Here is a 14,930-nt window from a genome sequence, read left to right on the forward strand (position 1 = left end):
AGATAAATATTACTTATTTCGCAAAGTCGGTCTCAGTTACTCGGCTGGCTTCTTTCTCACTATATAAACTCTTATAATATTTGGCCCTGGGTTTTTCAAATAACAAGTGGCTGGAATATTATGTTTCTTTTAAACACGGTCTTCATTCATTGCCACGTTCTCGATACACTTTCTACAACATCACTTCTTTAAAAAAAAATATTGTGCCACGTTCTTGAACTAGACAAAGAACGCGGTAGATCACAGAGTAACATGCACCAAAGTTAATAGGTGCTAAACTCACTCTGGCGCACTTCGCGCCAAAATTCTCTGTAACTGATACGATCCAAGCTTCCAGTATTTTCTGGAACAGGATGTAGTCCAAAATCGTATCAACATGATTGTCTTCAACGAAATTGCTTTTCAGATTTAATTTAATATTATTTGTGTAAGATTTCTATGGCTAATTGTTAATAACAAAGACTGCAAGTATTTGACAATATGAAAAATAGCAGCTCCCTGTAATTTTATAGGATCGATTTAATTATCGATGCTAAAATTAGAAAAAATTATAAATTAAGACAGGAATTTCGTTCCCATGAAAACTGAAGCATTGTGTGTATTGTTTATTCAACCGGGGACGTAGCAACGACGGAAAGGCTTCGTCCCGCCGTAGTCCTCAGTGGTCCACAACCTCACAACAGGCCACAGCAGTCCACCCACCCCGCTGCCGCCTCACACCGAACACCAGGCCGCATTCTCCCAGGCAGGTGGAAAACCACCTTAAAAACCATCCACAGGCTGGCCGGCACACCGGACCTCGATACTAATTCGCTGGGCGGATTCGTGAAGGGGAGCGGCACGCCTCCCCGCTCTGGAAAACTGCGCGGCTAGCCGGGCGGTCTAAACTGAAGCACAATAATATTGCCTTTACTGTAAACTAGTTTTCAGATCATTTGAGTTGACAATTGTGATTAGGTATTTTCATGGTTCAAGATTAGATCTTGCGATATGAATAATAGTAAATACTTTATCACAGAAATATCTTTTGGCAATCAAACATGTTAAAAAATGTCTTCTGGAGTGGAATATATAAGTACGAAAATTAACCCAAATCTGGCCAAAATTTATGTGGGATCGAGCATTTCAATTGATGTACGAAAGTTCAAAAATGGTTCAAGTGGCTCTGAGCACTATGGGACTTAACATCTGTTATCAGTCCCTTAGAACTTACAACTACTTAAACCTAACTAACCTAAGGACATCACACACATCCATGCCCTAGGGAGAATTCGAACCTGCGACCGTAGCGGTCGCGCGGTTCCAGACTGAAACGCCTAGAACCGCCCGGCCACAACGGCCGGCGTGTGAAAGTTCCAAGGAGGGAAGATTCATTACATATTCCACTGCGAAGTTCCCCAGTGTTCAGCCATCCAGGGACGCCAGTGGAATCCTGAAGAAGAACCCAGCAGAGGGATCTAAACGACGAGCATTCAAGAAGTTTGAGGAGAAATATGACGGAACCTAGCGACTCAGACTTTTGACATTCCGCGATTCCTTTCTCGAAGTCTGAATGTGACAGGGAATGTGTTAGGAAATCCAGAAAATCTAAAAAAGGAAATGGAAGGACTCAGTTTAGATATAGTGCGAGGTCAGTAAGTGAAACGGAAGGAGGATGAGAATTTCTGGTCAAACAAATACAGGATAATGTGATCACCAACAGAAAATGGTGTAATGGGAGTAGAATTCGTGATAAATAGAAAGACAGGGCAGAGAGTGGGAATGTGGGAGGATATGGGCATGATAGCAAGAATTAGACAGGAGAAAATTTCTGCAATTAATTTGAACTAGTAATAGCGAATACAGTTGTTGTTGTTGTGGTCTTCAGTCCTGAGACTGGTTTGATGCAGCTCTCCATGCTACTCTATCCTGTGCAAGCTTCTTCATCTCGCAGTACTTACTGCAACCTACATCCTTCTGAATCTGCTTAGTGTATTCATCTCTTGGTCTCCCTCTAAGATTTTTACCCTCCACTCCGCCCTCCAATGCTAAATTTGTGATCCCTTGATGCCTCAGAACATGTCCCACAAACCGGTCCCTACTTCTTGTCAAGTTGTGCCACAAACTCCTCTTCTCCCCAATTCTATTCAATACCACCTCGTTAGTTATGTAATCTACCCATCTAATCTTCAGCATTCTTCTGTAGCACCACATTTCGAAAGTTTCCATTCTATTCCTGTCTATGCTATTTATCGTCCATGTTTCACTTCCATACATGTTTCACTTCCATACAAATACTTTCAGAAACAACTTCCTGACACTTAAATCTATACTCGATGTTACCAAATTTCTCTTCTTCAGAAACGCTTTTCTTGCCATTGCCAGTCTACATTTTATATCCTCTCTACTTCGACCATCATCAGTTATTTTGCTCCCCAAATAGCAAAACTCCTTTACTACTTTAAGTGTCTCATTTCCTAATCTAATTCCCTCAGCATCACCCGACTTAATTCGACCACATTCCATTATCCTCGTTTTGCTTTTGTTGATGTTCATCTTATATCATCCTTTCAAGACGCTGTCCATTCCGTTCAAGTGCTCTTCCAAGTCCTATGCTGTCTCTGACAGAATTACAATGTCATCGGTGAACCTCAAAGTTTTTATTTCTTCTTTATAAATTGTAATACCTACTCCGAATTTTTCTTTTGTTTCCTTTACTGCTTGCTCAATATACAGATTAAATAACATCGGGAAGAGGCTACAATCCTGTCTCACTCCCTTCCCAACCACTGCTTTCCTTTCATGTCCCTCGACTCTTATACCTGCCATCTGGTTTCTGTACAAATTGTAAATAGTCTTTCGCTCCCTGTATTTTACCCCTGCCATCTTTAGAATTTGAAAGAGAGTATTCCAGTCAACATTGTCAAAAGCTTTCTCTAAGTCTACAAATGCTAAAAAACGTAGGTTTGCCTTTCCTTAATCTATCTTCTAAGATAAGTCGTAGGGTCAGTATTGCCTCACGTGTTCCAACATTTCTACGGAATCCAAACTGATCTTCCCCGAGGTCGGCTTCTACCAGTTTCTCCATTCGTCTGTAAAGAATTCATCTTAGTATTTTGCAGCTGTGCCTTATTAAACTGATAGTTCGGTAATTTTCACATCTGTCTACACCTGATTTCTTTGGGATTGGAATTATTATATTCTTCTTGAAATCTGAGGGTATTTCGCCTGTCTCATACATCTTGCTCACCAGATGGTAGAGTTTTGTCAGGACTGGCTCTCCCAAGGCCGTCAGTAGTTCTAATGGAATGTTGTCTACTCCCGGGGCCTTGTTTGGACTCAGGTCTTTTAGTGCTCTGTCAAACTCTTCACGCAGTGTCGTATCTCCCATTTCATCTTCATCTACATCCTCTTCCATTTCCATAATATTGTCCTCAAGTACACGCCCCTTGTATAGACCCTCTATATACTCCTTCCACCTTTCTCCTTCCCCTTATTTGCTTAGAACTGGGTTTCCATCTGAGCTCTTGATATTCATACAAGTTGCTCTCTTTTCTCCAAATGTCTCTTTAATTTTCCTGTAGGCAGTATCTATCTTACTCCTAGTGAGATAAGCTTCTACATCCTTACATTTGTCCTCTAGCCATCCCTGCTTATCCATTTTCCATTTCCTGTCGATCTCATTTTTGAGACGTTTGTATTACTTTTTGCCTGCTTCATTTACTGCGTGTTTATATTTTCTCCTTTCATCAATTAAACTCAATATATCTTCTGTTACCCAAGGATTTCTACTAAGCCTCATCCTTTTACCTACTTGATCCTCTGCCACCTTCATTATTTCATCACTTAAAACTACCCATTCTTCTTCTACTGTATTTCTTTCCCCTATTCTCGTCAATCGGTCCCTAATGCTCTCTCTTGAAACTCTCTATAACCTCTGGTTCTTTCAGTTTATCCAGGTCCCACCTCCTTAAATTCCCACCTTTTTGCAGTTTCTTCAGTTTTAATCTACAGTTCATAACCAATAGATTGTGGTCAGAGTCCACATCTGCCCCTGGAAATGTCTTACAATTTTAAACCTGGTTCCTAAATCTCTGTCTTACCATTATATAATCTATCTGAAACCTTTTAGTATCTCCAGGATTCTTCCATGTATACAACCTTCTTTCATGATTCTTGAACCAAGTGTTAGCTGTGATTTATGCTGTGTGCAAAATTCTACCAGGCGGCTTCCTCTTTCATTTCTTAGCCCCATTCCATATTCACCTACTACGTTACCTTCTCTTCCTTTTCCTACTGCTAATTCCAGTCACCCATGACTATTAAAGTTTCGTCTCCCTTCACTACCTGAATAATTTCTTTCATCTCATCATACTTTTCATCAATTTCTTCAACATCGGCAGAGCTAGTTGGCATATAAACTTGTACTACTGTAGTAGGCGTGGGCTTCGTGTCTATCTTGGCCACAATAATGCGTTCACTATGTTGTTTGTGGTAGCTTACCCGCACTCCTATTTTTTTTATTAATTATTGAACCTACTCCTGCATTACCCCTATTTGCTTTTGTATTTATAACCCTGTATTCACCTGACCAAACGTCTTGTTCCTCCTGCCACAGAACTTCACTAATTCCCACTATACCTAACTTTAACCTGTCCATTTCCCTTTTTAAATTTTCTAACCTACCTGCTCTATTAAGGGATCTGACGTTCCACGCTCCGATCCATAGAACGCCAGTTTTCTTTCTCCTGAAAACGACATCCTCTTGAGTAGTCCCCGCCCGGAGATCCGAATGGGGGACTATTTTACCCCCGGTATATTTTACCCAATAGGACACCATCATCATTTAACCATACAGTAAAGCTGCATGCCCTCGGGAAAAATTACGGCTGTAGTTTCCCCTTGCTTTCAGCCATTCGCGGCACCAACACAGCAAGGCCGTTTTGGTTAGTGTTACAAGGCCAGATCAGTCAATCATCCAGACTGTTGCCCCTGCAACTACTGAAAAGGCTGCTGCCCCTCTTCAGGAACCACACGTTTGTCTGGCCTCTCAACAGATACCCCTCCGTTGTGGTTGCACATATGGTACGGCCATTTGTATCGTTGAGGCACGCAAGCCTCCCCACCACCGGCAAGGTTCATGGTTCGTGGGGTGGGGTGGGGTGGGGGGGGGGCGAATACAATACATTGTTAAAAAATCACAATAGGGCGAAGTATACTTGGGAAAGGTGAATGAGATATACACTGAATTCACTTAACTGGCGATCAAACTACTCTGAACAGCTGTGGATATTGTAATGGCTTCTCACTGAATGTGAGTGGACACCGGCTGGGAAACTTGGTGCTACTAGTTAAAGAAGGTTAGAAACTATGCAAGCTAAAACTGCGTAGAGATTGTCGCTTTATTTTATGCTAGGATTGTCAGGATAAACAATTTTACTTAAGAAATTCCATCGCTTTTATTCGCAGTAATGTCTACCTGCCCAATTACATCGGTCTGAAGGTTTCAGCCTAATAACAGGGCGCTGTTTATTTAAGATTTTCACAGAGCTGAAGATACCAGCAGCGAAACTGGTACTTCGAGGCTACTTGTTTGAACACAAGTAGTTAGAGCCTCTGTCGAGAAAGCGCAAACACGGAGGCCGGTCTGTGGCCGAGCGGTTCTAGGCGCTTCAGTCCGGAACCGCGCGACCGCTACGGCCGCAGGTTCGAATCCTGTCTGGGGTATGGATATGTGTGATGTCCTTAGTTAGGTTTAAGTAGTTCTAAGTCTAGGGGATTGATACCTCAGATGTTAAGTCCCATAGTGCTCAGACACATATGAACCATTTTTGCAAATACGGAAAGTACAAGAACTTTTAGGAATATTAAAAAAATATTATATTATAATAATATTTCGTAGCCGGCAGCTGGACAGTTGCCTTTAGTAAGTTTTACCCAAATATCTTGACTGGAAACCTACCCAGAAATTGGGAAAATTTGATTTTTCGGATTTTGTACTACAGTAGAAGAAACTTTCCTCTTGAATATAACGTACAGTATGCATGTATATTTTATGTTCTTTGATCTTAAAGTTTTTTTTAGATATATGATATCACAATCTAAAAGAATTAGGTACCCTATTTTTTCAGATATTCTTCATGTTATATACAATGTTCGGAAATTCCCGTTACAAACTTCTAGGACTTGTAGAGTGGAGTGAGTACACAATATTTTTGTAGGAACCCATTCCAGAAACCTCATCCAACTACGCTGTAGAGCGTCAAAGTTGTAGGTGCCAGCACCTGTAAATGTATGTATATGCGTGGTGATTGCGTCATGATGTTACGAACTTTTTAGGATTATGGTGAAGGATAAATGTATCAATTTGAGGTAAGGGTCCCTGTACTGGAAACGAACGAGCCGAAAGTTATAAGCGAAAACCGTTCTGATACCTCTGACACGGGACTACATGTACTGGTACTCTTGTTGCTAAGATTGTAGGATAGGCAACTTTCAGAGGTGGTAGTGTAGACCAAAACAAGAAAAAAATATCCTGTAAACATGGTCTCTAAAATGCATACCTGAGGAGCTAAGAGCACTTGCTCATCTTTGATGCTGTGAAAAACGTCTCCTCTATTCTACAAGTGCTTTGTCCTTTCCCGTCATTCTAGAAAATTTGTAATATCATCACGGAATCATTCTGTATATAGCAAAATTTACACGTGCCGACGCCTATAACTTTGACGCTCTGTAGCGTCTTTGGATGATGTTTCCGGACATGGGTTCTTATACAAAACTTTGTGTACTCACTTCCCTCTACGAGTCCGTAAAATTTGTAAAGAGAATTTCCATACATCCTATATATCAGAGAAGCACCTTCCCACAGGTGGCTGACGTGGGACTACCTGCTATTGTTTCAGATTCAGATCGAGAGGCTCCGGAATAGAGCAACATCTTTGCCCTTACTTTATGAATTGCATTGTTGGTTTTATGCAAACATGATGCATTTCAGCAATGGGCTTTATTAAAAAGATGAAGCTTCCAGGAAGGTGCATAAGTAACAAAATAATGACAGTTTTTTGTTATAATCCATGCAACACTATTAACAGTAGGGAGCTTATGTGTGATCAGTGGAAAGTGGAAACAAGCCGCGTGGATCTGAGGACTATAACTGTTTCTAATCAGATTGTTCGCATTCTCGTTCTTATTCTGTGTCAGACAAATCTCTAAAAACTGGTTTTATAATTGCCATCGCAGCTTTTGACAGACTGTGGGTATGCGCATTAACATGCTGTCATCCATGCTATATTTATTTGCACTAACTATCTGTTGTACATGATCCACGTGAAGGTTGAATATTAGTAGAAAGACATATTGAACTCTATACAATTTGACTATGTGATGATATTGAGACGTAAAAGATAGTAAATATTATTCACTGTTGTGTGGTCTGAAAAATGAAAGTTAAGTCCTATGAGAGGAAGAGGATAATTGTAGGAAATAGAACCATTTGATAAGACAAGCTAGACAGAAGACGGAAGCTGTTGGCTAGTGACTCAGAAAATTCATCCTTTGGTCCGGAACTTGATTAAAGTGTTATTGAAACTTCAAACACCGTTTCCTACAAATGTCCTTGTTTGTCATAAAACGAACATTTTCAGATAAGACAAATTTTCGATGTTTGTACAGCATATCTGTTTACATTCTAAGAATTGACCACTCCATGCTTTTAAAAGAAGTCTGGAAAAGTTGCATGAAGTGCCGTTGTCCAATTTAAACATCTGTTTAATTTCATTGTGTTTGTATTATGTGTATATTCTGGAGTGTTGTACGATAGTATTAATAATAATAATGATAATAATAATAATAATAATAATAATAATAGATCATAATAGGTTTTCCAAGCAGATCTTCAAATATCTTGAGGAAAAGAAAGTGAGAAACACCTGGATTTAAGACGTTAGGAAAGACTTAAAAAGAAATAACACAAGAAGAAGGTATGTTGTAAAGAGAGATTTTTAGGGAAAGGTTTTAAAAGTGGGAGGATTCCAAGGCAAGATGGAAATCAAAACCGGCTCAAAGGGGTCTGAAGACAAGAGCAAGAAACATAGTGAAACGATGAAGGAATATTACAACTAAAAGGGAAGAAGAACAAAGGATTAGGAATTGAAATTGCAAAGTAGTCCCTAGAAGGTATTAACGCGATAATAATAATAATAATGTAAAAATGTTGAATACTTAGTGCTCTGCAACTTTTAGATATTCGTTAAATGACGCTTCTAGACACCATGAGTGGCACTTACAACGTTTATTAGGAGGCAAACTGGTATTCGGGTGTGTCACTCATCGTCAGTGACATCTCATATCTATTGACGACGAACTATACACTTGAATGTCCGCCTGCTTAGCTGAGTGGTAACGTGCATGCCTCCCATGCAGCGGGCCCGTGTTCGATTCCAGTCAGGGTTGGAGATTTTCTCTGCTCGTGGACTGGGTGCTGTGTTATCATCATTTCATCCTCATAACCGGCATGCAAGGCGCTCAATATGGCATCGACTGAAATAAGACTTGCATTCGGCGGCCGAACTTCCCCGGATGGGGCCTCCCGGCCGACAATGCCATATGATCATTTAATTTTTTTATATAAAAATGGTTCAAATGGCTCTGAACACTATGGGACTCAACTTCTGAGGTCATCAGTCCTCTAGAACTTACAAGTACTTAAACCTAACTAACCTAAGGACATCACACACATCCATGCGCGAGGCAGGATTCGAACCTGCGACCGTAGCGGTCTCGCGGTTCCAGACTGTAGCGCCTAGAACCGCACGGCCACTCCGGCTGGCTTTTATACACTTTAATACCGGTTTAGCTAATAAACATTATGAATGCCGCTCATAGTGCCTAGAAGATGTCCTTTAACAAATAGTAATAAAAAACTAAGAACTCCTCCCGAACAGGCCATGAAGGCCCTACGGTACCGACCGGCCGCCGTGTCATCCTCAGCCCATACGCGTCACTGGATGCAGATATGGAGGGGCATGTGGTCAGCACACCCCTCTCCCGGCCGTATGACAGTTTCCGAGACCGGAAACAAATAGTAATAGTGGTGATAATAATAGTAATAATAATAATTCGCACATTTTATATAGCTCCTTCATAATTCGTCAAACAATGTAAGATGGTGAAAAAATTATTTCAATTTTCCAGCCATAAAAAATTATCTGAAAAATAATTTATTTATTACGTAATCAGTTTCGGCTCACAGACCATCATCAGGTATCACAAAATATTTATATCAGCTTACAAGACAATATGTTGTGTACATAGTTCCGCGTAGTCAGCACATACACAACTTTCCCACTAGAGCGCACCCTGCTAAGCACAACAGCGCAGGCGCAGCGCTCATCCGTCTCCGCACTACGAGATGGCACTACCTTAGAGACGGACCAAATTCTGCTTCCGCCGATCCGCGTATTAATATGTAACGCAGCCAATGAGATTGCTGCTAACGTAGAACCTTATCCCCTCGAGGATCACACTCGCGCAGTGATACATGAACGCTCGAGGTATTATGACGAGTGTACAGACCTCCGATTAGTCAGTCTGCATTTGTCTGCACCAGTCTGTACCAGTCTGCATTTGTCTGTACCAGTCTGCATTTGTCTGTACCAGTCTGTACGAGTTCTACATTTGTCTGTACCAGTCTATAGTCAAGTTTCAGTCTGCTCCTAATAAGATTACCATATTCCTGTGCATAGCCATGAAGATAAATGTATAGACACTTTGTCAAGTATCAGAGATATATGTGAGAATATGATTAACGTACCAATACCAAAGGAACTTCAGATTGTCAATTGTAAATAGCATCCAGAACCAAGTTACGTACTGTCTATGCTTTTTATTATTTTAATAAATGTGTGTGAAAATTAATCAGGTTCTGTTTAAAGTTGGTCACCGTCAATCTGCTACTCTAAGCGTGCAAGTGGCATTTCTATCGTCTGACCTAACGGCAGAAGATAAACACGCCGCGATAAGACCACGAGACATATTGCTGACACTCGCCTACTTCGTTAGAGCGACAAGTCAAATAATCTGATGGTGTGTGTACCGAAGGTCTTACAGTACGCACACCACACAATATAAAATCATTACCGTCAAAAAATACAAAATCCATCGCAGTAGTGCCGAATTATGGATTTATATTTTTTGACGCCATTGATTTTATATGAATGTTCAAGCTGTTGTAAATATTTTATGATACCTGATGATGGTCCGTAGGTCGAAACTGATTGTTCAATAAAGAAATCTTGTCAGCAGCTCTTGGCAGTGAATCATGACGTTTTTCAAATACCAGGATGGTTTCTTAGAAAAGGACGCGGCCGATTTCCTTTCCCAACCTTTCCCCAATCCGAGCTAGCCCTCCATCTCTACGTGACCCTTCCCTCTTCCTCTGCTGTACTAGCTGCTGTGTGACCGTGCTTCCTGCAGGTGCCTCTGGGAGTGGGCGTGGCGTTCGCGGCGCAGTACCAGGGCACGGGCGGCGTGTGCTTCGCGCTGTACGGCGACGGCGCGGCCAACCAGGGCCAGATCTTCGAAGTGTACAACATGGCCAAGCTGTGGGCGCTGCCCTGCATCTTCGTCTGCGAGAACAACGGCTACGGCATGGGCACCAGCGCGGAGCGCGCCTCCGCCAACACCGACTACTACACGCGCGGAGACGTGGTGCCCGGCATCAAGGTGCGTGCGTGCGTGCGTGCCGCGTCTACCACATCCCAGTCCACTCTGCTACACCGTGGACCACGTCCGCGATATTTCTCTACGGCACAGAATACTTTCCGGCACATTAAAAGTCTGCCATGGACAGAGACTGAACTCGGAAACTTTCTGCTCTAAAGTATGAAGGATAGGGTAGATAATGGCAAAAGAAAAGTTGTGAGGGTGCATCTTGAACGTGCCTTGTTATCTCAGACGGTACAAGCATTGATCGCGAAAGGCAAGGTACTGAGTTCGAGATCCAATCTGCCACTCAGTTTAAATCTGCCAAGAAGTTTCATAGCAATTTCTAAGAACATTTATCTTGGAATACAGCGGTTTTTTTTACTACTTTAAAAGGAACATGAACAACCGCAAGAAACGTCTTTTGCTTTAATGAGGTTACCGGTTTAGGTCTGTTTTAGACCACTTCAGACCTCGTACCTTGATGGTAGGCGATGGTTTTGAACGGAGCAAGCCGGCCGGGGTGGCCGAGCGGTTCTAGGCGCTACAGTCTGGAACCGCGCGACCGCTACGGTCGCAGGTATCCTGCCTCGGGCATGGGTGTGTGTGCTGCCCTTAGGTTAGGTAGGTTTAAGTAGTTCTAAGTCTAGGGGCTGATGACCTCTCCCATAGTGCTTAGAGCCATTTGAACCATCTTTTTGTTTGAATCACACTGTATAAAGACAATCATCGCCAGTTCTTCATAGTTTGTTAGTAAATAAAACGATTGAGGTGACTGAGTGCGTTGCACGGTGCCGCCAGGTGGACGGCATGGACGTGCTGGCGGTGCGCGAGGCGTCGCGGTTCGCGGTGGAGCACTGCTCCTCTGGCAAGGGCCCGCTGCTGATGGAGGCGGTCACCTACCGCTACTCCGGGCACTCCATGTCCGACCCTGGCACCAGCTACCGGACGCGCGAGGAGATCCAGGAGGTGCGCTCCACCAGGGACCCCATCTCCTCCTTCAAGGAGAAGATCCTCAACTCGGAACTCGTCAAGCCCGACGAGCTCAAGGTGAGCGCACCTACCCGTCCACTGTCCTATCTGTCTCCAAGACCGACCACATTTACAATATCAGCAGTCTGTTCACACTGGCGGAAATGGAAAGTGTTACACTATGAAGCATCAGTTCGATGTTTTGCTAGTTTCTTCACGAGTGCTATTTCCTCGACTATTTGCTTGTTCTTGTTGTGGTCTTCAGTCCTGAGACTGGTTTGCTGCAGCTCTCCATGCTACCCTATCCTGTGCAAGCTTCTTCATCTCCCAGTACTTACTGCAACCTACATCCTTCTGAATCTGCTTAGTGTATTCATCTCTTGGTCTCCCTCTACGATTTTTACCGTCCACGCTGCCCTCCAATGCTAAATTTGTGATCCCTTGATGCCTCAGAACATGTCCTACCAACCAGTCCCTTCTTCTTGTCAAGTTGTGACACAAACTCTTTTCCCAAATTCTATTCAATACCTCCTCATTAGTTACGTGATCTACCCATCTAATCTTCAGCATTCTTCTGTAGCACTACATTTCGAAAGCTTCTATTTTCTTCTTGTCTAAACTATTTATCGTCCATGTTTCACTTCCATACATGGCTACACTCCATACAAATACATTCAGAAACGACTTCCTGACACTTAAATCTATACTCGATGTTAACAAATTTCTCTTCTTCAGAAACGCTTTCCTTGCCATTGCCAGTCTACATTTTATATCCTTTTTAGTTCGACCATCATCAGTTATTTTTCTCCCCAAATAGCAAAACTCCTTTACTACTTTAAGTGTCTCATTTCCTAATCTAATTCCCTCAACATCGCCCGAGTTATATCGACAACGTTCCATTATCCTCGTTTTGCTTTAGTTGGTGTTCATCTTATGTCCTCCTTTCAAGACACTGTCCATTCCGTTCAACTGCTCTTCCAGGTCCTGTACTGTCTCTGACAGAATTACAATGTCATCGGCGAACCTCAAAGATTTTATTTCTTCTCCATAAATTGTAATACCTACTCCGAATTTTTCTTTTGTTTCCTTTACTGCTCGCTCAATGTAGAGATTGAATAACATCGTGGATAGGCTACAACCCTGTCTCACTCCCTTCCCAACCACTGCTTCCCTTTCATGTCCCTCGACTCTTATAACTGCCATCTGCTTTCTGTACAAATTGTAAATAGCCTTTCGCTCCCTGTATTTTACCCCTGCCACGTTTAGAATTTGAAAGAGAGTATTCTAGTCAACATTGTCAAAAGCTTTCTCTAAGTCTACAAATGCTAGAAACGTAGGTTTGGCTTTCTTTAATCTGTCTTCTAAGATAAGTCGTAGGCTCAGTATTGCCTCAAGTGTTCCAATATTTCTACGGAATATGTTATTAATATTGTGAGTTCTGGTACAGGTAAAGCTTAGAAAATAAAATACGTTCAAAAACAGGAGGAATCACACATATGCTGTTGACACACTCATCTTCCGAGACGTCGAACGTGTTCTCATGCCTATACGCGTACTTTCCTGTTGCATCTTGAGTGACCTGCTATGTCATCCACTCTTATTTCAATAGGAAATTACAATGAAATGAACACCTTTAGCTGCTTACAGGCGTTGACATACGTCAACGGGGACAGATGAAAATGTGAGCTCCGACCGGAACTCGAACCCGGGACCTCCTGCTTACATGGCAGGTGCTCTATCCATCTGAGCCACCGAGGACACAGATGATAGTGCGACTGCAGGGATTTACCTCTAGCACGCCTCCTGCGAAACCCACGTTCTCAACATATTGTCCCGCACTAAATTCGTACTGCCCCCGCCCATTATACTCATTACTCGCGGCGCGTTGCCGATTCCCGTAAGAGTTCGGGCACTGTTTGTGCATTCGCACAGAAGAAGAAGATGGTCAAGTGGCCGGTGAGCCTTAACTATATATATACTAAGATGGTATCTGTTCTTTCGGACCTGTCCGAAAGAACAGATACCATCTTAGTAAATATAAATCAATAGGAAATGTCTGGCGGTTATTTAGAACAGCAGGCAGAACGTAACAGTCAGATCGCTGTTTCTGTGTCTCTACAAGATCTAATAATCAACAACAGGCTTCAATGCATATGGCGTGCATGAAGAAATTTTCCCGCCGAACTGAGGCCATTCTGCCGGCCGCTGTGGACGAGTGGTTCTAGGCGCTACAGTCTTGACCCAAGCGACCGCTACGGTCGCAGGTTGGAATCCTGCCTCGGGCATGGATGTGTGTGATGTCCTTAGGTTAGTTAGGTTTAAGTAGTTCTAAGTTCTAGGGGACTGATGACCTCAGAAGTTAGCTGTTGTGTCGGACGATGTGACGTGTTCCTTGCACGGCCCCCTTCTGTGTCGGCAGGAGATCGAGACGAGGGTGAAGAAGGCGGTGGACGAGGCGACGCTGAAGGCGAAGGCGGACCACGAGATCGGCCTGGACGAGCTGGCCAGCGACGTGTACGCCAGCCCCCTGGAGCCCATGGTGCGCGGCACCGTGCCCTGGTCGCCGGTGGCGCACAAGCGCGTCGGGCCCGCCGTCAACATCAAGTGACGCGGGGGCGGCGGGGGCTGGCCGCCCGCCGGGCGCATCATCGTCCCCTCCGAGTGAGGCGGCCGCCGCCCCCGCTCCGCAGACATCTCCAGACATCGTCCGAGTGGGCGGCTATCGCCCACCGGGGATCCACTGCCACGTACTGCCTGCCGTGCAGCTGACGAGCTAGTACATCACCAGTAAAGCTGTCCACTTTTTCGCCACGTTACCGTTCAGTGTCTTATTTAAAACTTGTAATTTGTAAATAAATGGAATCTTTGTGTCTTACACATCAGTTATTTCTGTCAGCCTGATTTCTTCTACCTTTGTAGGCACAGCACCTTTAAGCTTCCTATTAATAAATAAACATATTAATAAAAAAACTGTAGCACCTAGACGGGGAGGGGGAAACTAAACTTCACGGGTTGAGACGCTACGTAATGTTATTTCAATGCTTACGAAATCGAGTTAAATTTACAAATAATTTTCCAGTAGAGTAAAGTGGGGCAAGATTGCGCACTTAAAGTTTAAATAGCGATATACCGAAGGAAATGTCACAAATTACAATTATATTTTAACTGGCATTTCATCAGAATTTTGCCTGTTATATGACAGAGTCCGAAACTCATGGAAGCAATTTAAACTGTAATTCGCACTTAGTAAAAAAAGTAATGCAAATGCGCAGTCTTAC

The 14,930-nt window shown here is 43.0% G+C and overlaps 1 protein-coding gene across 1 annotated transcript in view; it reads left to right on the forward strand.

The window, feature by feature from the left end:
- Positions 1 to 14,529, forward strand: part of LOC126175072 (pyruvate dehydrogenase E1 component subunit alpha, mitochondrial-like) — a 90,655-nt gene extending 76,126 nt beyond the window's left edge. Inside the window, exons 5-7 of the mRNA XM_049921599.1 lie at positions 10,453 to 10,701; positions 11,482 to 11,730; positions 14,072 to 14,529. Of these exons, the coding sequence (XP_049777556.1) occupies positions 10,453 to 10,701; positions 11,482 to 11,730; positions 14,072 to 14,260 (687 nt within the window). The 3' untranslated portion in view covers positions 14,261 to 14,529. The remainder of the gene's footprint in view (positions 1 to 10,452; positions 10,702 to 11,481; positions 11,731 to 14,071) is intronic.
- The last annotated feature ends 401 nt before the right edge of the window (positions 14,530 to 14,930 follow it).

The sequence above is a fragment of the Schistocerca cancellata genome, chromosome 3, assembly GCF_023864275.1.
Source record: "Schistocerca cancellata isolate TAMUIC-IGC-003103 chromosome 3, iqSchCanc2.1, whole genome shotgun sequence".
Lineage (NCBI taxonomy): Eukaryota > Metazoa > Arthropoda > Insecta > Orthoptera > Acrididae > Schistocerca > Schistocerca cancellata.